The following is a 24,023-nucleotide window of genomic DNA, read 5'->3' on the forward strand; positions in this document are numbered from 1 at the left end:
AACATTGATTATCTTGTTACAATGGCACCTGTCAAGGGGTGGGACAGTCAGCTCTTAAAGTTGATGTGATGGATGTAGGAGAAATGAGCAGGAGTAAAGGCCTGAGCCACTTTGACAAGGACCAAATTGTTATGGCCGGACGACTGGGTCAGAGCATCTCTGAAACGCCAAGGCTTGTGGGGTGCTCCCGGTCAGCAGTGGTGAGTACCTACCGACAGTGGGCCGAGGAGGGACAAACCACAAACTGGCGACAGACAGGGTATTGGGCGCCCAAGGCTCATCGATGCGCGAGGGCAACGAAGGCTATCCCGTCTGGTCTGAACCGACAGAGGGTCTACTGTGGCACAAGTCACAGAAACTTTTAATGGTGGTCACGGGAGGAATGTGTCACAAAACACAGTGTGTCGCACCCTGCTGTATATGGGGCTGCACACGGAGGACCAACAGCATACTAGGCAGGTGGTCATAATGTTTTGATTCATGAGGTCATAATGTTTTGGTGATCGGTATATATATATGTACATTGATATATATATATATATATATTTATGTGTGTACTTGTGGGTATGTGTATATTTGCACTGCACTTTTTTTCCTCTCGTTTATCATATTGTTTACAGTGTAATATGTTTACATGTATCTGTTGGGCTGCAGCAAGTAAGAATTTCATTGTTTTATCTGGGACACACGGCAATAAAACACTCTTGACTCTTGACACCAGGATGTCCCCAAGTTCTCTGAAGGCAATTAAGTACTTTTGGCATGGACCTTGTCAGAACACAGCAGGTAGTTACCAGACTAATTACACAGGAGCCTGTAGTTTAGTTGAAGGATACAGCGTGGAAACAGGCCCTTCGGCCCACCGAGTCCGCGCCGACCAGCGATCATACGTACACTAGTTCTATCCTACACACGAGGAACAATTTACAGAAGCAAATTAACCTACAAACCTGCATGTCTTTGGAACGTGGGAGGAAACCGGCGAACAAAACCCACGCGGTCACGGGGGAACGTACAAATTCCATGCATACAACACCCGAGGTCGGGATTGAACCCGGATCTGTGGCGCTGTCAGGCTGCAGCTCTGCAAGCTGCACCTCCATGCCATTCATAGAATACAATTTATTTTTCTCTTTAGAGCATTGTTGCCAATAACTCCAGCAAAATTCCCACTTTGACTAATCAAACCCGGGTCTCTAGTGCTGTATGGCAGCAACTCCACCGCTGTGCTACTGTGCCAACTTGTAGTGCTGCGCTGTGGTGGTACATTCAAAGTGATCATCAAAGATACATCCGAAGCTTGTAAGGATAAAAACTACTATTGAAAAAATCATTCACGCATTCATTTCCTCCCGCCTAGACTACTGCAACTCCCTATACACTGGGATCAGCCAATCATCCCTGTCCCGCCTGCAATTGGTCCAAAACGCCGCAGCGAGACTCCTGACGGGTACCCGTAAAAGGGACCACATCACCCCGATTCTGGCCTCTCTCCACTGACTCCCAGTTCAGTACAGAATCAACTTCAAGGTCCTCCTATTCACATACAAAGCCCTAAATGGGCTTGCCCCCCCCCCCCCCCCCCCCCATATCAAAAATCTTCTAACCCACCACTCTATCTCCAGGTCCCTCAGGTCGGCCGATTTGGGGCTACTCATTATCCCGCGGTCTAGGCTTAAGCTCAGGGGTGACCGCGCTTGTGCGGTTGCAGCACCGAGACTGTGGAACAGCATCCCTCTCCCCATCAGAACTGCCCCCTCCATCGACTCCTTTAAGTCCAGGCTCAAAACCTATTTCTATTCCCTAGCGTTTGAGGCCCTCTGAGGGGGCACTGTAAACTGTTTATGTATGTGCTGTTATGTTTGTGTGCCATTGTATGTTCGTTTCTTAGTACCTGAACTGATGTACAGCACTTTGGTCAACGTGGGTTGTTTTTAAATGTGCTATACAAATAAAATTGACTATTGACTTGACTATTGTACGTCTCTTTCATATTCCAGTACATTTATTTATCTCAACAAAATTTCTGTCACACTGCAACAGCCATTGCAAACTTACTAAAAACGATGAATTGCTTTCATTATAATTAAGCCACAGCACTAGATTAACAATGCTCTCACCAATATTTCCAATCAGTCTTAATTATTATTATTGTAAAAATGCAAGACATGATGGCAAAAGTTGAACGAAATTACTGCTGTTGGTAGATGAATCAATTGCTCATTGGGTGCACTCTTGGAGGGAAATGCAGTCACATTAATTGTTATTCTATAATAGTTACCACTACTTCGGGCGGCACGGTAGCGCAGCGGTAGAGTTGCTGCTTTACAGCGAATGCAGCGCCGGAGACTCAGGTTCGATCCTGACTACGGGTGCTGCACTGTAAGGAGTTTGTACGTTCTCCCCGTGACCTGCGTGGGTTTACTCCGAGATCTTCGGTTTCCTCCCACACTCCAAAGACGTACAGGTATGTAGGTTAATTGGCTGGGTAAATGTAAAAATTGTCCCTAGTGGGTGTAGGATAGTGTTAATATACGGGGATCACTGGGCGACACGGACTTGGAGGGCCGAAAAGGCCTGTTTCCGGCTGTATGTATATGATATGATATGATATGATACTTCAAACATAAATTAGTGTGGCGCAGGAAGGAACTGCAGATGCTGGTTTAAACCGAAGATAGACACAAAAAGCTGGAGTAACTCAGCAGGTCAGACAGCATCTCTGGAGAAAAGGAATAGGTGACATTTTGGGTCCAGACCCTTCTTCAGACTGAGTGTTAGGGGAAAGGGAAACGAGAGATAGAGACAGTGATAAAGGAAACGGGCCATTGTTGGCTGTGGGCTAGTTGAGAACGAGTTACAGACAGTGAGACAACGAGATGACTTTGAAGCTGGTACGATTTGGGTGGGGGAGGGATGAAGAGAGAGGGGATGCAAGGGTTACTTGAAGTTAAAAAAATCAATATTCATACCACTGGGTTGTCAATTGCCCAAGCGAATTACCAGTGTGGTTCAAGGCTAATGCTTTAAACTGCTGCCAGTCTAACTCTGAAAGTAGAAGCAAGATGCTGTTCCACAAGGTGTTTGTTGGCAGTAATCCAGAAATAAGCAAAATCTACAGGCTCAGGAGTTTTTGGAACCATTCTTATTCACATCTGAAATAATGGTAACATATTCAGAGACAATATTTGCACTGAGATTTACAATGATCATATCCAGTTGACTACATTACATAAAACCTGAGACTTTTAATTCAGTCACAATAGTAAATCCATTAAAAATCTTATGAATATTTCTAGCTTATTTCAGCAGTTTTTTTGTTGCCTTGGTTGTAGATGATTCAAATAAGTACTGTACATGACTTGCATTGGACAAGAACTTATTAAAAAAACACCACCGTTTTTGTTTCACTGTTATAGAGTCATAGAGTGAAACAGCGTGAAAACAGGCCCTTCGGCCTAACTGGCCCACACCGGCCTATATGTCCCAGCTACACTAGTTCCCATCCGCCTGCCTTTGGCCCATACCCCTCCAAACCTGTCCTATCCATGTACCTATCTAACTGTTTCTTAAACGTTGGGATAGTCCCAGCCTCAACTATGGCAGCTTGTTCCATACCCCCACCGCCCTTTGTGTGAAAAAGTTACCCCTCAGATACTTATTTAATCTTTTCCCCTTCACCTTAAATCTATGTCCTCTGGTCCTCAATTCCTCTACTCAGGGCAAGAAATTCTGTGCACCTACCCAATCTATTCCTCTCATGATGTTACACACCTCTATAAGAGCACCCCTCATCCTCCTGTGCTCCAAGGAATAGAGACCCAGCCTGCTCAACCTCTCCCTGGAGCTCAGACCCTCTAGTCCTCGTAAATCTTCTCTGTACCCTGTCCAGCTTAGAAACATAGAAACATAGAAAATAGGTGCAGGAGTAGGCCATTCGGCCCTTCGAGCCTGCACCGCCATTCAATATGATCATGGCTGATCATCCAACTCAGTGTCCTGTACCTGCCTTCTCTCCATACCCCCTGATCCCTTTAGCCACAAGGGCCACATCTAACTCCCTCTTAAATATAGCCAATGAACTGGCCTCAACTACCTTCTGTGGCAGAGAATTCCACAGATTCACCACTCTCTGTGTGAAGAAATGTTTTCTCATCTCGACAACATCTTGATGGAGCTAGTGGCAGAAAGAAGTGAATCTTTGGGTGAACATTACAACAATTGTGCATCGGGTAAATGGTGTGCACTGTGACAATTTGTAAGAAAGGAAACAATTAACTGTGGTTATTGTGTAAACCTTCACATGTGTGATTGCCGACACTGGAAGCCATTCCCAATCTCCCAATAGACAATAGGTGCAGGAGGAGGCCATTCGGCCCTTCGAGCCAGCACCACCATTCAATGTGATCATGGCTGATCATTCTTAATCAGTACCCCGTTCCTGCCTTCTCCCCATACCCCCTGACTCCACTATCCTTAAGAGCTCTATCTAGCTCTCTCTTGAATGCATTCAGAGAACTGGCCTCCACTGCCTTCTGAGGCAGAGAATTCCACAGATTTACAACTCTCTGACTGAAAATGTTTTTCCTCATCTCCGTTCTAAATGGCCTACCCCTTATTCTTAAACTGTGGCCCCTGGTTCTGGACTCCCCCAACATTGGGAACATGTTTCCTGCCTCTAACATGTCCAACCCCTTAATAATCTTATATGTTTCGATAAGATCCCCTCTCATCCTTCTAAATTCCAGTGTATACAAGCCTAGTCGCTCCAGTCTTTCAACATACGACAGTCCCGCCATTCCGGGAATTAACCTAGTAAACCTACGCTGCCCGCCCTCAATAGCAAGAAGCACAGGCATCTTATAGAGGTGTACAAAATCACGAGGGGAATAGGTAGAGTGAATGCACAAAATCTCATACCCAGAGTTGGGGGAATCAACAACCAGATGACATAGGTTGACGGTGCGAGGGGAAAGATTTAACAGAAACCTGAGGGGCAACTTTCCACTCAGAGGGCGGTGGATGTATGGAACGAACTGCCAGAGGAGGTAGTTGGGGCAGGTACCATAACAAAATTTAAAAGAAACTTGGACAGCTGTATGGATAAGAAAGGATTTGGGGGATATGGGCCAAACGTGGACAAATGGGACTAGTTTAGATGGAATATCTTGGTCAGCATGAACGATTTGAGCCAAAGGGGCTGTTTCCATGCTGTATGACTGTGACTCAACGATTCATTCTTAAGTGCAAAGTCTCAACAAATTCCATCCACTCTGCGACGACCATCCTTCACAGGTCGACTGCAGGGAAACCATCAGGCAATATGACAGATCAACGAGGATCCTCCAATGTCACCATTGAGGACCATAAACAGTTAACAGTTAAAAGCAAGCAGTTAACAGGATGCATCTAATGACATTCCAGTGCCAGAGCAAGTGGTTACTAACACTTCAGGCATTCAAATGTGCATCACAAGCAGTCACGGACAGTAAAGGTTCTAACTACTGGGAGGAACGGGAGAGGAGTCACGGCCTCGCACAGTTTTGTTCAGTGCCTCAGCAGTCAAACAGTGTTCCAATGTGTGTCACTAACAGTGAATTACATCCTCATTTATCATTGTATGACAATGTGAATATTTGCACAACTACAGCAGGAACCATGAAGGTGCAATGAAAGGGCAGCTGGAGAAGGGGTTTTAGGCAGAATACAAAACATTCTGCTCTGAAAAAAGCATTTCCGCCCTCTGAGTGAAAAGGTTGCCACTAAGGCTCCTGTTAAATCTTTCCCCACTCACCTAAAATCGATGTCAATTAATCTCAATAATGCCAGCCAAAGAGTCATGCAGCGTGGAAACAAGCCCTTCAGCCCAACTTGCCTACACCAACCCACCTTCCTGCATCTGCCCCATATCCCTCTGAACTAGTCCTATCCATGTACCTGTCTAAATGTTTCTTAAGCATTGCCACAGTACCTGCCTCAACTACCTCCCCCGGCAGCTCGTTCCATACACCCGATCATCCCTTGTGTGAAGAAATTACTCCTCAGGTTGCTATTAAATCTTTCCCCCTCACCTTAAACCTATGTCCTCTGTTTCTCGATTCCCCTGCTCTGGGCAAGAAACAAACCTACCCAATCTATTCCTGTCATGATTTTTGTACACCTCTATAAGATCACCCCTCATCCTGCACTCCAAGGAATAGTGTCCCAGCCTGCTCAATCTCTCCATAGAGCCAAACAGAAAAGCCCAACCAAACAGATAACGTCTTAAGTAAATGTGTCATCTGAATAAGAACATGTCCAAACTGTGCAACAATTTCTCAGTACTACGAAGTATTAACAGAGAACATAAAACAGTACAGCATGAGAAGAGACCCTTCAGCCCACAATGCCTGTCCTGAACCTGATGCCATGTTAAACTAATCTCATTTGCAAAGAAGAAGAGTTTGCAGTCAAATCAAGAGGACTGACTTGGGGAAGTGAGGTTTTGATTGAAGAACCTTTCCTCTCATGTTTCGTGAGCTATTTTTTCTCCTGGTATTGTCAACCCCTCAGTTTGAGTGTTCCCAGCTGATTCAAGTAATCCGTCTTACAATGCAGCTTCTACTTCAAATTCTCATTAAACTGTAAAATATTGGCTCTGCACATTCACGTTACTCGCGTGCAAAATGAGGGGAAAGGGGATTTTCTTTGGAGGTGCTGCATAAATGTACTGCACATGTAATTTAAAATTTCCCGATGGTGTTTTGAATTATCCCAGAAGACCAATGTATCCTGCATTCGATCCACCAAATGATTCTAATCAGCAAGAAACTTTGAGATGAAGTATTAACCGTCGAGTACAAATTAGGCCAATGCTCCCAGAATTATTCCAAGTGCATTTTCGTAATATTCCATTTCACAAGTCGACGTTAAGTTTCCCTTTTTTAAAACTGGTTACTGCATAAGCTGTTCTCAATGGGAATATGGACATTTCCTCATCTAAATGGGGTTAATTGGCAAAAGGAGACCATCTGGAGAGGTTGGTCACCTATCCATGTTCTCCTGGGGGTCAGAAGGACAGGTCAGGATCCCTATCCTTGTCAGGATTGTGGTCAGGATCCCGACCTGAAAAGTCACCTACCCATGTTTTCCAGGCATGCTGTCTGACCTGCTGAGTTACTCCACCATTTTGTATCTTACCTTGGTAAATTAGCATCTACAGTTCCTCGGTTCTACACTGGTGAGGTCCCTATTCAGGAGACTGGAGCTCCACGATTCAATCCATTATCTCGTCCTTCACTGCCACTAAACCTTCTTACAGGGACACTCAGAGAGAAGACAAAAAAAGGGATGCGGAAAAAATATCTAGAACTGAAACCATCCACTAAATCCATTAATTCTCTCAAGTACGAGCAGAAAGTGTTTAAAAATCTCAAGATGAACCCAACCTGTGTTGAACCAAAGCTCGGATGAAGTCATAGAGTCATACAGCACGGAAACAAGCCCTTTGGCCCATCTTGCTGATCAAGATGCCCCCTCTGCACTAATCCCACCTGCCCGTGTTTGACCCATATATCCCTCTAAACCTTTCATATTCATGTGCGTGTCCAAACGTCTTTAAATGTTATCGTACCAAGTAGTAAACAAAATTTTAGTTTAGTTTAATTTATTATTGTCGAGTGTTGAAAAGCTATTTTGTGGCCGTGCTATCCAGTCAATGTAGTTGACACCGAGAACCATGGTTAAGATTTCACAGAGTTGACCCAGAGACAGCATTCATTGCACGTGTATCTTTGCCATTCAGATGTCATTGTCGTGTGGTGCTCCACTCAATTGTCCAGATACTGCTTGAGATGCACTATCCTCATCTGTTGTTATTGGGATGCTGTCAGAATGCCAAGCAGTGCTCCCAATGCCGAGCCTAAAGTCTCAGTTTATCCCACTGTGTGCTGAAGGCAAGTTCCAAGCCTCTGGATAGATGCCAGACCTGCAAGGACTTCCCCGATTCCTTTACGTCGCACACGAGTGTCACTGCCCGAGTGGCCGCATGCATCATCTCATCTGCTGCCAAGGAAGGATACATTAAAGCTGTTCGCCACGTGATCCCGTTTGGCAGAAAATGTGAATTCCCAAGTCGAACACAAGGCATTAAATAGTCATTCAATTCCAGCTGATGTTTTAAAATTGAGAGCTTTAGATGGACACAGCTTTTCGCTTGCTACTATCTGGCAGCTTGTCACAAAATCTCCAGTGGCGTTAGGCCAAGAGGTTTTGCAAATTACCACATCGACTTCACAACACGATTCTTTCTGCACTTTGTGGAAGACATTTTTGCTAGACGGGAGTCCGTGGTAGCAGAATCGAGCAAGATTTAAGGGCGGCACGGTGGCGCAGCAGTAGAGTTGCTGCCTTCCAGAGAACCGGGTTCGATCCTGACTACCTGTGCTGTCTGCACGGAGTTTGTACATTCTCCCTGTGACTGCGTGGGTTTTCTCCGGGTACTCCGATTTCCTCCCACACTCCAAAGAAGTGCGGGTTTGTAGGTTAATTGGCTTCTGTAAAATTGTAAATTGTCCCTAGTGTGTAGGATAGTGCTAGTGTACAGCGTGATCGCTGGTCGGCGTGGACTCGGTGGGCTGATGGGCCTGTTTCCCTGCTGTATCTCCAGGGTCTAAAGTAAATCTACAGTTTTATTTTCTTTGCACTTGGCCTGTGAATTCATTAAAACCAGGATGTTCAATGCTACGATGCCACTAAGTGGATTTCTTTTTGCACTGCAATTTTCCCTTTACAAATAAAGCAAAATAAACCCAGCAGAATTTTAATATAAACCTCTGGGAAGTTTTGTGGCTCTTCTTGCTTGTTTTTTTTCTCTGCCTCGTCCCATCTTTGCTCATTGTAATGTAGACTTGGCGATCGCTTTGCAAAAATGCAGGCTCGGCGATCGCTTCGCTCAACACCTTCGCTCAGTCCGCCTTAACCAACCTGATCTCCCGGTTGCTGAGCACTTCAACTCCCCCTCCCACTCCCAGTGTGACCTTTCTGTCATGGGCCTCCTCCAGTGCCACCGGAAATTGAAGGAAAAGCACCTGATATTTCGCCTGGGCAGCTTGCAGCCCAGTGGTATGAACATTGACTTCTCCAACTTTAGATAGTTCCTCTGTCCCTCTCTTCCCCTCCCCCTTCCCAGCTCTCCCACTGTCTTCCTGTCTCCACCTATATCCTTCCTTTGTCCCGCCCCCCTGACATCAGTCAGAAGAAGGGTCTCGACCCGAAACGCCGCCCATTCCTTCTCTCCTGAGATACTGCCTGACCTGCTGAGTTACTCCAGCATTTTGTGAATAAATACCTTCGATTTGTACCAGCATCTGCAGTTATTTTCTTACATTACTGCCTCCCCTGTTCCTTAACACCTCATCTTGGTAGAGGAGCAGCCTTACAGCACCAGAGACCCGGGTTCGATCCTGACTACGGGTGCTGTCTGTACGGGGTTTGCACGTTCTCCCTGTGACCGCGTGGGTTTCCTCTGGTTTCCTACCACATCTCAAAGACGTGCAGGTTTGTTGGTTAATTGGCCTTTTTAAAATTGGCCCGAGTGTGCAGGGGGTGGATGAGACAGTGGGATAACATAGAATTACCTTGGAAGTGTGATCAATGGTCGGCGTGGACTTAATGTTTCTATGCTGTATCTCTAATCTAAACTAAATTGTGATCTTATTTCAAAATTACTCATCACCTGCAGTTTTGTTGTGACTTGCTGACTGAAATATCCCAAGATTATGTTTTCATTTTAGAGATACAGTGTGGAAACAGGCCCTTCGGCCCACCAAGTCCGCGCTGACCAGCAATCCCCCGTACACTTGTTCTATCCTGAACCACGAGGGAAATTTTATTTTTACAAAAGCCAATTAGCCTACAAGCCTGCGCGTCTTTGGAATGTGGGAGGAAACCGGAGCACCCCGAGAAATCCCACGCGGTCACAGGGAGAACGTACAAACTCCGTACAGACGGCAGCCATAATCAGGATTGAACCCGGGTCTCTGGCGCTGTAAGGCAGCAATTCTACCGCTGCGCCACCGTGCCACCCCATGTTTTCTGTTACTCAGTCTTCAAGGTCACTGCAAAGTTGCTTCAAATAGGGACACGCCTCTGATTACCTGATTACAAGCCAACAATGGTCACACCAGACGACCATTCTTTCAGAGGCAGGAAATTTACACTTCCTCCCAGATCGTGAGAAACGGAAGCGTTCTATAATTGTTCCAGGTTCAGAGTCGGAACCCCACAGCATGGAAATAGGCCCTTCAGCCCAACTTGCCCACACCGATCAACATATCCCATCCATAGTAGTCCCACCTGCCTGCATTTGGCCCATTTCCCTCTAAACCTGTCCTCCCATGTACCTATCTAGACGGTTCTTAAATGTTGTGAAAATACTTGCCTCAACTACCTCCTCCGGCAGCTCGTTCCGTACACCCACCACCCCTTGTATGAAAAAATTACCGCACGGGCTCCTATTAAATCATCCCCCCCCCCACCTTACACTTAAGGTGCTTTCTGTGATTCCCCTACTCTGTGAAAAGACTCGGTTCATTTTCGCTATCTGTTCCTCTCTTGATCTCAAACACTTCTATCAGAAGAGTTTATTCTTTCTCCAAATGGGCACCCTAACCCTTTCTTCTGTGAAAATACACCAGCCATTCACAATGTTCCATAGTTTTACACTTTACCTTTGGTTTTAACAGAGCATTTTTTTTTTCCAGCTGCTCCTTCCACCCACGTTAATTCTGTAACACTATTCTCCTCACCACATGTGCCATTATTACACCTGCCTTTGGTGCTTATAAATAAATCACGTCTCAATATCCTGATAGCTGCCACACACCCAAGAATCACGGAATTGTGAACAAGAACCTTATTTCTTTTGACGCCAACCTCACTGATTGTACCTGTCACTCCTGGTGAAAACTCAGTGGTCGTGTGGCTTTCCAAACATGATTACCTGGTGCGCAGGTAATTCCATGGACAATTTCATTGTAGGATGTCACTTTACATTAAGGGCACCAAATGATATAATCATGGGGCTCCTTTGCTGGGTTAAAATCAATTGGTACTGTTTCAGTATTTTGCTCCTTCACAGTTCCAGGAGGCTTTGATTGGTTTTAAATGCGATCCCACTCCATCATGCCCAAAGAGATGCTCAACTGCACCTTCCAAGCAAACCCTGACCACAGATCAGATGAAAGGGCTTCAGCTCTGCAGATACACTGACCCAGGTACCAAGTGGAAAAGTTCTAACGCTCACAGCCAAACATAATCAGGGCAGCAGAGTGGCACAGAGGGTGGAGTCGCTGTCTCATAGAGCTAAAGACCCAAGCTCAGCCCACGCGGACACATTCACAAGTTATAGGAGTAGAATTAGGCCCATTGAGTCCACTCCGCCATTCAATCATGGCTGATCTCTGCCTCCTAATCCCATTTTCCTGCATTCTCCCCAAAATCCTTGACACCCGTTCTAGAATTTGTATATCTCTGCCTTAAAAATATCCACTGACTTGGCCTTGACATCCGTTCTAATCAAGAATTGGAATATCTCTGCCTTAAAAATGTCCGCTGACTTGGCCTCCACAGCCCTCTGTGGCAATGAGTTCCACAGATTAACTACCCTCTGACTAAAGAAGTTCCTCCTTACCTTCTTTCTAAAAGAGCTCCTTTTAATTCTGAGGCAATGACCTCTGATCCTCGACTCTCCCACCAGTGGAAACATCCTTCCCACATCCACTCTATCTGTGCCTTTCATTATTCTGTAAGTTTCAATGAAGCCCCCCCTCAACCTTTTAAACTCCAGCGAGTACAGGCCCAGTGCTGCCAAATGCTCATCATATGCTAACCCACTCATTCCTGGAATCATTCTTGTTAACCCCCTCTGGGCCCTCTCCGGAGCCAGCACATCCTTCCTCAGATATGGGGCCCAAATATGGGACACAGGGAGAACGTGCAGACTCTATACAGACAGCACCCGTAGGCAGGATCGAACCTGGGTCTCTGGCAGCAGCTCTACCATCGGGTGCCACCGTGCCGGCCTCTTCTTTAACCTCAGCACTATTTTCTAACACTATTCTTCTATCTCTTCATTCCGTTAATGTCTAGGAATTTATCCAACTCCATTATAAATTGAACACAATGCTGAATGTTTCACCTGCACTCCAATAACCCATTTGTCTCTATTTTTATGGAGCCATTGGGAGGGATTTGGCGACGAACTGAACTCGAGCTGAATAAAATAGATTTTTAAATTTTAATTATAATCCGCACTGGTGGGCAAATCCAAGTTTTGGTTCAGTTTCGAAGTTTGGCAAGCTGTTATTGTTGCATATTACACGTGCCAGACACAATCAATGTTCCAGGGGATAGAAAAAAAACCTATTATAACAGTTTGATAGAATGCTTGATCACATAACGTGGTACTAAGCCATGAAGACTTTCACTGTACCTCGGTACGTGTGACAATAAACTAAACTGAAGAGGCTGTGGCAGACATGACTAATTGGTGCCATTTAAACAGTGTATGGAAAAGCACCCAAAAAATTCCAGGCTCGTTTAGTTCATAAGTTCTAGGAGCAGAATTAGGCCACTCGGCCCATGGAAATTTTACTATATTATAGGTGTCACAATTTTCTAAAAGTAGGCGCATTTTACCATGTGATTATTGATTAACATGGTAATCAATGTTTGATTATTGACATATAATTACATAATAATTATGATATTATTAATTATTGATAAATAATTACATAATAATAATGACATAATTAATTGAATTATGCATATATATGAATTGTAATTGGCATCACTTACATAGGATCAGAATTAGTCGTTGCTGCGCATCAAGTCTACTCCGCCATTCAATCATGGCTGATCTATATCTCCCTCTCAACCCCATTCTCCTGCCTTCTCCCCACGACCCCTGACACCCGTATTAATCAAAAATCTATCTTTCTCTACCTTAAAAATATCCACTGACTTGGCCTCCACAGCCTTCTGTGGCAATGAGTTCCACAGATTCACCACCCTCCGACTAAAGAAATTGTTCTTCATCTACTTCCTAAAGGAACGATTCAATTCATTCATGCCTGATTTATACCTCAATTCCACTTTCCCCGGCTTAAATCAACATTATTTGTCAAATCTTTAACGTCTGTCCAATCATCCACAAGCTTTTGGGGAGAGGATTCTAGTTCTTTGGTTTAGTTTAGAGATACAGTGCGGAAACAGGCCCTTTCGGCCCACCGGGTCCGCATCGACCAGCGATCCCCGCACATTAACACTATCCTACACACACTTGGGACATTTCTTTTTACATTTACCAAGCTGTGGAGGAACTACAAACCTGTATGTCTTTGGAGTGTGGGAGGAAACCGAAGATCTCAGAGAAAACCCACGCAGATCACGGGGAGGACGTACAAACTTCGTACAGGCAAGCACCCATAGTCGGGATCGAACCCGGGTCTCAGGCGCTGCATTCGCTGTAAGGCAGCAACTCTACCGCTGCCCCACCGCCAAGTTCTCTACTAACTTGATCGCAATAAATTGCTTCTGAAACCGAGGTCATTTGAGGCTTCTTTATAACTTTAACACAGGGCTGGATTATCAATTTCAACCACTGGGGCGGCGCAGTGGCGCAGCGGTAGAGTTGCTGCCTTACAGCGCCAGAGGCCCGGGTTCAATCCTGACTATAGGTGCTGTCTGTATGGCGTTTGTACAATCTGCCCGTGACCTGCGTGGGTTTTCTCCAGGTGCTCCGGTTTCCTCCCACAGGCCAAAGACGTACAGGTTTGTAGGTTAATTGGCTTGGTATAATTTTAAATTGTCCCTAGTGTGTGTAGGATAGTGTTACTGTGCGGGGATCGCTGGTGGGCCTGTTTCTGTGCTGTTTCTCTAAACTAAACTAAACCAAGCGCAGGTACTGAGAGGTGTTTAGAGTTGGATGGATATTGGCTTGGTGCAGGTACATGACAATTGCCAAACCACAATCCTTTTGACTTCCTTAGATACCGCTGCTCTGCTGGGGAACTGAGTTCCTCCACAGCTCAGAATCTCCCAGTATTTTGGGATGATGGGCAACCTCTGCATCTAGTGATCTATGCAGTGCCTACAGGAGGCAACACGCCCACATCTGGCCAATGTGGACTGGCGTAGATGAGACATCTTGGTCGGCATGGACAAGTTGGGTCGAAGGGCCTGTTTCTGTGCAGTATGACTCCATGGTACCTGTCAGCCTTTGGCGTCCAGTGGACCAAAAACCTCGCCCAGAAGAGGTGAATCGAGGACTAGAGCCCAGAGTAGGTGAATCGAGGACCGGAGGACATAGGTTTAAGGTGAAGGGGAAAAGATTTAATAGGAATCTGAAGGGTAACTTTTTCACACAAAGGGTGGTAGGTGAATGGAACGAGCTTGCCAGAGGAGGTGGTTGAGGCAGGGACTATCCCAACGTTTAAGAAACAGATTGGTACAAGGATAGGACAGGTCTGGAGGGATATGGGCCAAACGCGGGCAGGCGGGACTAGTGTAGCTGGGACATGTTGGCCGGTTTGGGCAAGTTGGGCCGAAGGGCCTGTTTCCACTCTGTATCACTCTGTATCAACAGGTCACATGTGGTTTTCACAAGAACCTTTACAACATCTAAGGAACTTCGGAAGATCTTCTCTGCAGCCACTCCATTCACAATGAAAAGGGACACCAGGTCTAGAGGTCCTATCAGCCTCTGGACCCAATAGTTTGCATACTAACTTTTCTCTGATGATACAATCACAATGAATATCTTCCTTGCCCTTGTATCCTACTATCACTGACATGGTTTCTCGCATGAAGATAAATTTTAAAAACTATTTGTTCAAAGTCTCTGCCATTTCCATTTTTCATCATGATAAATTCCCAGTGTCAGCTTTGGAGGCACTAACAGCTACTTTCATATATTTGTAACGGCTCTTACTATCTCGCTGACTGCCTTTACAGTTCTTAGGCTGATTATTCTCATATTTATGTTCTCTTCAGTCTCCATTACTGGCCTCTAAACCAACCCATCTTTTGTGCCGACCACCAGCCTATCTCCAACAACTCTTAAAATCTTCTACAGTTGCACCATAGAAAGTATACCATCGGGTTGTGTCACAACTTGGTTTGGTAAAAGCTCTGTCCAAGACCGCTTCGAATTGCAGAGAGTTGTGGATGTAGTTGTGGATATATGACACAAAGCTGGGTGTGGCAGAGTGAACTGCGAAGAGGATGCTAGGAGGTTGCAGGACGACTTGGACAGGTTGAGTGAGTGGGCAGATGCATGACAGATGCCGTATTATGTAGATAAATGAGAGGTTATTCACTTTGGCGGCAAGAACAAGGAGGCAGATTATTATCTCAATGGTGTCAGATTAGGTAAAAGGAAAGTGCAACAAGACCTGGGTGTCCTGGTACACCAGTCACTGAAAGTAAACATGTAGGTACAGCAGGCAGTGAATCAAGCTAATGGCATGTTGGCCTTCATAACAAGAGGATTTGAGTACTGGAGTCAAGAGGTCCTTCTGCATTTGTACAGGGCCCTGGTGAGACCACATCTGGAGAATTGCGTGCAGTTTTGGTCTCCTAATTTGAGGAAGGACACCCTTGCTATTGAGGGAGTGCAGCGTAGGTTCACGAGGTTCATCCCCGGGATGGCGGGACTGTCATATGAGAAAAGATTGGCTTGTATTCACTGAAATTTAGAAGGATGAGTGGGGATCTTATAGAAACATATGAAATTATAAAAGGACTGGACAAGCTAAATGCAGGAAAAATGTTCCCAATGTTGGGGGAGTCCAGAACCAGGGGCCACAGTCTAAGAATAAAGGGGAGGCCATTTAAAACTGAGATGAGAAAAAACTTTTTCACCCAGAGAGTTGTGAATTTGTGGAATTCTCTGCCGCAGAAGGCAGCGGAGGCCAATTCACTGGATGAATTTAAAAGAGAGTTAGATACAGCTCTTTGGGCTAGCGGAATCAAGGGGTATGGGGAGAAGACAGGCACGGGTTACTGATTGTGGATGATCAACCATGATCACAATGAATGGCGGTGCTGGCTCGAAGGGCCGAATGGCCTCCTCCTGCACCTATTTTCTATGTTTCTAGCCTTTTCTTTCACACAGAGCAGACTCCCCACCACTGACACCATCTGCACTACCTGCTGCCTTGGGAAAGCAGCCAATGTGATCAAAGACCTTTCCCAGCCCGATCATTCTTTCTCCCCACCAACATTTGGCAGAAGATATAGAAGCTTGAAAGCGTGCACCACCAGACTCAGAAACGGCTTCCTCCCCTTTGTTATTAGACTTCTGTATGATCCTTGCATAAGGCAGGATACAGAATCGATTCTCCAACCTCTCTTACCGTGGGCATTGGACTTGTTCTCTGGCACTGTTCCACTGCAATGCTGAGAATCTATATTCTGTATTCCCTATCTTTCTTTTCACTCCACCTATTGTACTTGAGTTTGGCTTCATTCATGCATAGTATTATCTTATTTGAGATTGCATGCAATCGAAGCTTCTCACCATGTCCTGCTGAGTCAGTGAACAGACTCAAAGCTGAGTTGGTGAATGTTTGGTCCACAGGGTAATAATTACAGATACCATAGAATTACACAGTACGGAAACAGGCTTTTTGGCCTAACTCATCCGTGCTGACCACGATGCCCTATCTACACTACTCCCATTTCCCCTTGTTTGGCCCAGATCCTTCTAAACCTTTCCTATCCATGTACGTCTCCAGGTGTCTTTTAAATGCTGTGGAGTATTATCGGATTTCATGGGATAGCATGCAAATAAAGCTTTTCAGTGCACCTGACAATAACAAACCTAAACCTTCGCAAAATCGAAGGCGGCACGGTGGCGCAGCGGTAGAGTTGCCGCGCCAGAGACCGGGTTTGATTTTGACTACGGGTGCTGTCCGTACAGAGCTTGTACGTTCTCCCTGTGACCGAGTGGGGTTTTTCCGGGTGTCCGGGATTCCTCCCATACTCCAAAGACGTACACTTTCAGTAAAAAATTGTAAATTGTCCCTAGTGAGTAGTGTACAGGGTCATCGTTGAACAGCGTGGACTCGGTGGGCCAGAAGAGCCTGTTTCCGTGTTGTATCTCTAAAGTTTATCTCTAAAGTCTAAATTTCTTTGCCTCTTTACTTCCCAATCTGATGCAACCTTAATTTCCTAGGTTAGCTACACATTGATATTTCTTTCTATCGAGCCTTTATTTTAATTGCATGAAGCTGGCTGCTCTGCCACTTACATTAACAAAGGCGTCCAATATTTATACTAGCAAAAATTCCAAAGATCCAAGTCAGACCCCGCTGACAGTAATTACCAGGAAATCAATTGCAGCCCTTTAATTAATTGTGAGACTGCCAATATCAGGGAGGTTGTTTCGTACTGACTGGCACCACAAACAAAAGTTCAAGGTTAAAATTAAACTCAAATATAAAACGCAATTATTAAATCTTGGAAAGCGTTCAACTGCTAAATCCTTAAAATCCTCCACTCATCCAATTCCATGATTAATGCTCTGTATAGTCACTACTACCTGGGACTAGACTCCATGTGACTAAGAACATAAGACATAGGAGCAGGTATCACAAAATGTTGGAGTAACTCAGCAGGTCAGGCAGCATCTTGGAGAGAAGGAATGGATGACTTTTCGGGCCGAGACCCTTCTTCAGACTGAAGAAGGGTCTCGACCCGAAACATCAAGTCTGAAGAAGGGTCTCGACGCGAAACGTCATCCATTTCTTCTCTCCAAGTTGCTGCCTGACCTGCTGAGTGACTCCAGCATTTTGTGATACCTTCGATTTGTACCAGCATCTGCAGTTATTTTCCTACAGACATAGGAGCAGAGTCAGGCCCATTGAGTCTGCTCCGCCATTCGGTCATGTCTGACCTATTTTTCCCTCTCAACACCATCCTCCTGTCTTCTCCCCATAACCTCTGATGCCCTTACGAATCAAGAAACTACAAATCTCTGCTTTAAAGACTCCAAAGATGTGCAGGTTTGTAGGGTAATTGGCTTAGATAAAATTGTAAATTGTCGCTCGGTGTGTAGGATAGTGCTAGTGTCAGTGGTGATCACTGGGTAGTGCAGGCTCGGTGGGCAGAAAGGCCCGTTTCCGTGCTGTATCACGAAAGTCTAAAGTCTTAAAATATCCAATGGCTTGGCCTCCACAAATGTCTGCAGCAATGGTACCCATAGATCACCACCTTCCTGCTAAATTTGTCTTCATCATCTCTCGAAATGTACATCCTTTTAGTCTGAGTCTGTGCCCTCTGGTCCTGAACTCCCTCCTGACTGGAAACATTCTTTCCACGTCCACTCTATCCAGGCCTATCCAGTTGTTGGTGAAAGCCTCATGCATTTATACAGATTCCGTGTTTAGCTCTCCATGGAAGAAGTACTCCACAGAATTAGACTCCGCTACTTTGCACTGTATGGCAATGCACTGTAAACGATCTTCTGTAGACGTGTGCCAGCTCTCATAATTACAGATATCATTAATTATATCTATTATTATAAGTGCGTACTCTCCCCCTCTCTCTCTCTCACACACACACAAACACACACACACACACACACATGTCATGCCAAGATGGGTCACGTGGCCTACAGTGATTGCTGAAGAGGTCTGGATCAGGCTTTGCCTTGGATATTGATGGCGGCACGGTGGCGCTGTGGTAGAGTTGCTGCCTCACAGCGCCAGAGTCCCGAGTTCAATCCTGTCTACGGGTGCTGTCTGCATGTGTTTGCACGTTCCCCCCGTGACCGCGTGGGTTTTCTCCAGGATCTCCGGTTTCCTCCCACACTCCAAAGACTGCATAAGGAGAAATGGTCGTTGACGTAAAGAGCAGACTGTTTCTCTCTCTCTTTAGAGACCTGCTGAGTGTTTCACATATTTTCTGTTTCTGATAAGGCAAAGATATTTGGGGGAGGGGGGGGGGGTAATTGGGTCATTAAAACATCAATGTATACGAACGTAAAGTTAAAAGTCATGGGCATAACCTTAAACCAAACTGGTTCAAATATGCTACTTGATACAGCTTACCAACGCAGTAATGTCTGTGCAGTCTTAATTGAAGATCTGATTGGCGCAGGAACAAAGCATGAAACATAAATTGGTCACAGAGCAGAGATCAGAGGTACACAATGGCACTTTTCTCTTCATTTAATTAGATACTTGCCGAATAATGAAAGGCCTAAATAGAGTGGGCGTGGGGGGGATGTTTCCACTAATGGGCAAGTCTCGAGCCAGAGGGCACAACCTCAGAATAAAAGGACATACCTTTAGAATGGAGATGAGGAGGTAATTCTTTAGCCAGAGGGCGGTGAATCTGTGGAATTCATTGCCACAGATGGTGGTGGAGGCCAAGTCATTGGGCATTTTTAAAAGCAGTGGTTGATAGCTTCTTGATTAGTGAGGGCATTAAAGGTTATGGGGAAAACCCCCTGTGGAGTTGAGAGGGAAAAAATAGATCAGCCATGATTGAATGGCAGGGCAGACTCGATGGGCTGCTCCTATGTCTTATAGTCTTATACTTGATGTCGATTTTGTAAGGATGTGAAAGCAGTTATCTCACAATGAAAGTTGATTTAGATGTCCTTTGTCAGCAAGGATCCTTTATCTGATCAGCTGCCATTTCCAGTAACAATTTAATGCGCTTTAAGTCCCTGCCGCAGACAAATTCCATCAAAATAGAGAATAACACTGGCTTTAAAAATAAAGCCAGAAACACAAAGAGTAAGTTCATTTGCGACTGGCCCACTGTAGTGAGCTGTCGAACGAGAGAATTCAGTGGCTTGAACTGTTCGGAGAGTTCAACAAATGTTGATCTCTTTTCAACAAGAAAATCGTCCATAAACTTACGTTCATTGATCTTCTGACTTTGGAAGCAGTAAAACTCCTTATGTGTGATCAGATTGGGCAGACCTCTGAACAGGCTTCGGCACAGCTTGCATTCAAAGATAGTGTCCACCTCTTTCAGTAATAGGTGCTTCAATTGTGTGGTTCCTGTGGACACAAAATCACGAGTCAAGAACGTTTCATTGTCCTTTGTACTGAAATGGAACAATGAAATTCTTACTTGAAGCAGCATAACAGGCCTGTAAACACAGTACTTAAGAGACAACATCCATAATAAATAATAGATAACAGATAATCTCAATAACCTATATCCTTAAAATAACACCTGCAGTCGATAAAACCTCTTAAATAAAGAATTCCTTAAATTTTTCATTTAATAGACAATAGACAAAGTCAATAGGTGCAGGAGGAGGCCATTCGGCCCTTTGAGCCAGCACCACCATTCAATGTGATCATGGCTGATCATTCTCAATCAGTACCCCATTCCTGCCTTCTCCCCATACCCCCTGACTCCGCTATCCTTAAGAGCTCTATCCAGCTCTCTCTTGAATGCATTCAGAGAATTGGCCTCCACTGCCTTCTGAGGCAGAGAATTCCACAGATTCACAACTCTCTGACTGAAAATGTTTTTCCTCATAATAATTATGTTTATTATTTTCTGGTCTTTTTATAATAATCAGCAAGAATTTACTTTTAATTGGAGATTTGTTTAAACAAACACAAAGTGTACCTGGGGACCTTATCGAAATGAACGAGCTAATCGTTCACCACTGCATCAGCTTGCACCAATTTGACCATCGCCTTAAAATAGAGGCAAAAGAAACTGCAGATGCTGGAATCTTGATCAAAGCACAAAGTGCTGGAGTAACGCGGCGGGTGGAGGGAAATACTAGAGGGCATAGCTGTATGGTGAGAGGGGCAAAGATTAAAGGAGACGTTCGGTGCAATTGTTTTTGTTACAGAGTGTGGTGAGTGTCTAAAACACACTGCCAGGGTTGGTGGTGGAGGCAGATACAATAGTGACATTTAAGCTGAAGAACAGGAGAAGGGTTCCTGTGATGTATATGTAATGTAAATGCCAGTGCCCCCTTGAGGCCAAGAGCAGAAGCTGGCCAATGGGCTTGTGCCTTGTGACTGAGGTCAGATGACCTTCTAGGGCCAATGGGCTTGTGCCTTGTGACTGAGGTCAGAGGACCTTCTAGAAGTTTCCTGGTGAAGGATCAGTAATAAAATCTTCTTACAAGATGTCGGGCGTATGTATATTCATTGTGCTAGCCACAACAGGGTCTTACAAAAGACATTACAGTTCCGACCAGAAACATAACCCGTTCCTTTTCTCCAGAGATGCTGCCTGACCCGCTGAGTTGCTCCAGCACTTTGTGTCTATCAGCGGCATTTAAGAGACTTTTGGATAGGTTTGTGGACATGCAGGGAGTGGAGGGACTTGGATTACGTGCAGGCAGATAAATGTTGGTCTTGCATCATGTTTGGCAATAGACAATAGGTGCAGGAGGAGGCCATTCGGCCCTTTGAGCCAGCACCGCCATTCAATGTGATCATGGCTGATCATTCTCAATCAGTACCCCGTTCCTGCCTTCTCCCCATACTCCCTGACTCCGCTATCTTTAAGAGCTCTATCTAGCTCTCTCTTGAAAGCATCCAGAGAATTGGTCTCCACAGACATTGTAGGCTGAAGAGCCTGTTCTTGTGCTCCCTATGTTCTATGGGATGTTTTAGGGTTGGGACCCTTCCTCAGACGCTTTCATTATCAAAAGACTAATAGACAATAGGTGCAGGAGGAGGCCATTTGGCCCTTCGAGCCAGCACTGCCATTCAATGTGATCATGGCTGATCATTCTCAATCTCAATTTGCAAACTGTACTGGGACCATGCAAAGTAAGGACCGTGATTAAAGTAAATCCAAGCATTCCATATGTGACAGCAATTTAATTCTGTTCGAGTTGCCGACAATAATAGGGTTCTGACACACATTAGAATCTCTTACAATTCCATAGGTGTGCTTCAGTAATCTAACCAGAAACACAATCACTGTCATTGATGGCATGCTTAGTTTTATTTTTATTATGGCTTAAGAAAAAAATCGTCTATAAAGGTCAGTTATGGAGATCAGGTGCCATTATGTAGAAGAACACTTTTTACAGTTTCGGCAAGACACAAGGGTCAAGAGTGTTTTAATGTCATATGTTCCAGATAGGACAATGACATTTTGACTTGCAGCAGCACAACAGAAAATAGGTATACATAGTACACCGTAAACGATATAATAAACGAGAAAGAAAGGTAGTCATAAAAGACAGTTATTAGTACGTCAATCTTTACCTGTTCGGAAACACTCAATGATTTGCTGAATTCCTGATTTTGATGTCGGAAGCTGTTGTTGTAACAACGGAGGATCACCTAGTTCCTGAACATAGGCTGGAAAATGCACAAACAAACAAAAACTTTAGAGATAAAGTTATCATGGTCTCTTACACTTGATATAGAACCAAATCAGTATCACGTCCAGGGTTAAAAATAAAATGATGCCGTGGGTTAGATTGCAACAAACTTCCCAATTTATTTGCATAAAACGCCTTCATTTGCTGGTTCCACCAGGTTTCCGCAGCTTGCTTCTGCTTTGCATTAAGTTGGCAGAAGAATTTTCCCACAGCCCAACAGTGTCCTAGCAAGCCTGCTGTTTATTGTTTAGTTTAGTTAAGAGATCGAGTGCAGGAACAGGCCCTTCGGCCCACCGGGTCCGCGCCCACCAGCGATCCCCGCACACTAACACTATCTCACACACACACCACTAGGGACAATTTATAATATTACCGAGCCAATTAGCCGACAAACCTATACGTCTTTGGAGCGTGAGAGGAAACCGGATTAGGAGGCCGAGATCAGCCATGATTGAACGGCGGAGTGGACTCGATGGGCCGAATAGCCTAATTCTACTCCTATAACTTGCGAACTTGTAAATTGTCCATAATGTGTAATAGTGCTAGTGTGCGGGGATCGCTGGTCGGTACGGACTCGGTGGGATGAAGGACCTGTTTCCATGCTGTATCTCTAAACTAAACTAATCCTACCAGGGTAAAAATGAGACGATTCTAAAGATGGAGAACGTCCCCTGATTGCTAATTTAAGCAGGAAAATTATTTGCAAAGAGTTTGACGGTACCTGGTCCACAGCAGCCATAGTGTTGGATATCCGTCTGGCAACTTTTGTCCTTCAATGGTGTTTTTTGAACCCGCATCTTATTCTCTTCGATGTCTGATTCAATCTGATTATTATACTATTAAGAGCAAAGTGGGAGAGAAAATGTTACAAACCACAAAATAACTTATCGCATCGAGATATTGAAATACATCGCAAGAAGCACTAATTTCTAATATTTCTCAGTGCTTTTACTTTGGGTACTAATATTTTCAGCAGAATACAATGCAGCGTTAGAGTTGCTGCCTTACAGCGCCAGAGACCCGGGTTTGATCCTAACTACATGGGCTTTCTGTGCGGGGTTCGTATGCTCTCCCTGGGACCGCGTGGGTTTTCCCCGTGTGCTCTGGTTTCCCACACACATTCCAAAGGCGTGCAGGTTTGTACGTTAATTGCCTTTTGTAAAACAAAAATTGGCACTAGTGTGTAGGATAGACTTAGTGTACGGGTGATTGCTGGTCAATGTGGGCTTGGTGGGCTGAAGGGCCTGTTTCTATGCAGAATCTCTAAACTAAACTAAACAAGCCAGTAAATGTGTGATTAAATCAGCAGCATTAAAGGCATAATTCATAGTGATAGGAGCTGAATTAGGGCCATTCGGCCCATCAAATCCATTCTGCCGTTCAATCATGACTGATCTGTCTTTCCCTCTCAACCCCATTCTCCTGCCTTCTCCCCATAACCTCTGACACCTGTACTAATCAAGAATCTTTCCATCTCTGCCTTAAAAATATCCAAAGACTTGGCCTCTAATGAATTCCACAGATTCACCACCACTAGGCCCACTGGCTCACTACGGCTTTTATTTCTTGTGCTCCATTGACAATTAGTACTCCTGAAATATAGTCAACGTTTATACAGTAACCTAGCCCTTTCCCAAAATTGATAAGAAAAAGA

The 24,023-nt window shown here is 44.8% G+C and overlaps 1 protein-coding gene across 2 annotated transcripts in view; it reads right to left on the reverse strand.

The window, feature by feature from the left end:
• Nucleotides 1–24,023, reverse strand: part of LOC144603557 (zinc finger protein 800-like) — a 99,200-nt gene that overhangs the window by 16,863 nt on the left and 58,314 nt on the right. For both annotated transcript variants that reach the window (XM_078416934.1, XM_078416933.1), the window contains exons 3-5: nucleotides 23,091–23,205; nucleotides 22,251–22,346; nucleotides 19,914–20,057 (exon numbers count right to left, since the gene is read on the reverse strand). In XM_078416934.1, the coding sequence (XP_078273060.1) occupies nucleotides 19,914–20,057; nucleotides 22,251–22,346; nucleotides 23,091–23,205 (355 nt within the window). The remainder of the gene's footprint in view (nucleotides 1–19,913; nucleotides 20,058–22,250; nucleotides 22,347–23,090; nucleotides 23,206–24,023) is intronic.

Source organism: Rhinoraja longicauda, chromosome 20, assembly GCF_053455715.1.
Source record: "Rhinoraja longicauda isolate Sanriku21f chromosome 20, sRhiLon1.1, whole genome shotgun sequence".
In the NCBI taxonomy this organism is placed as follows: domain Eukaryota; kingdom Metazoa; phylum Chordata; class Chondrichthyes; order Rajiformes; family Arhynchobatidae; genus Rhinoraja; species Rhinoraja longicauda.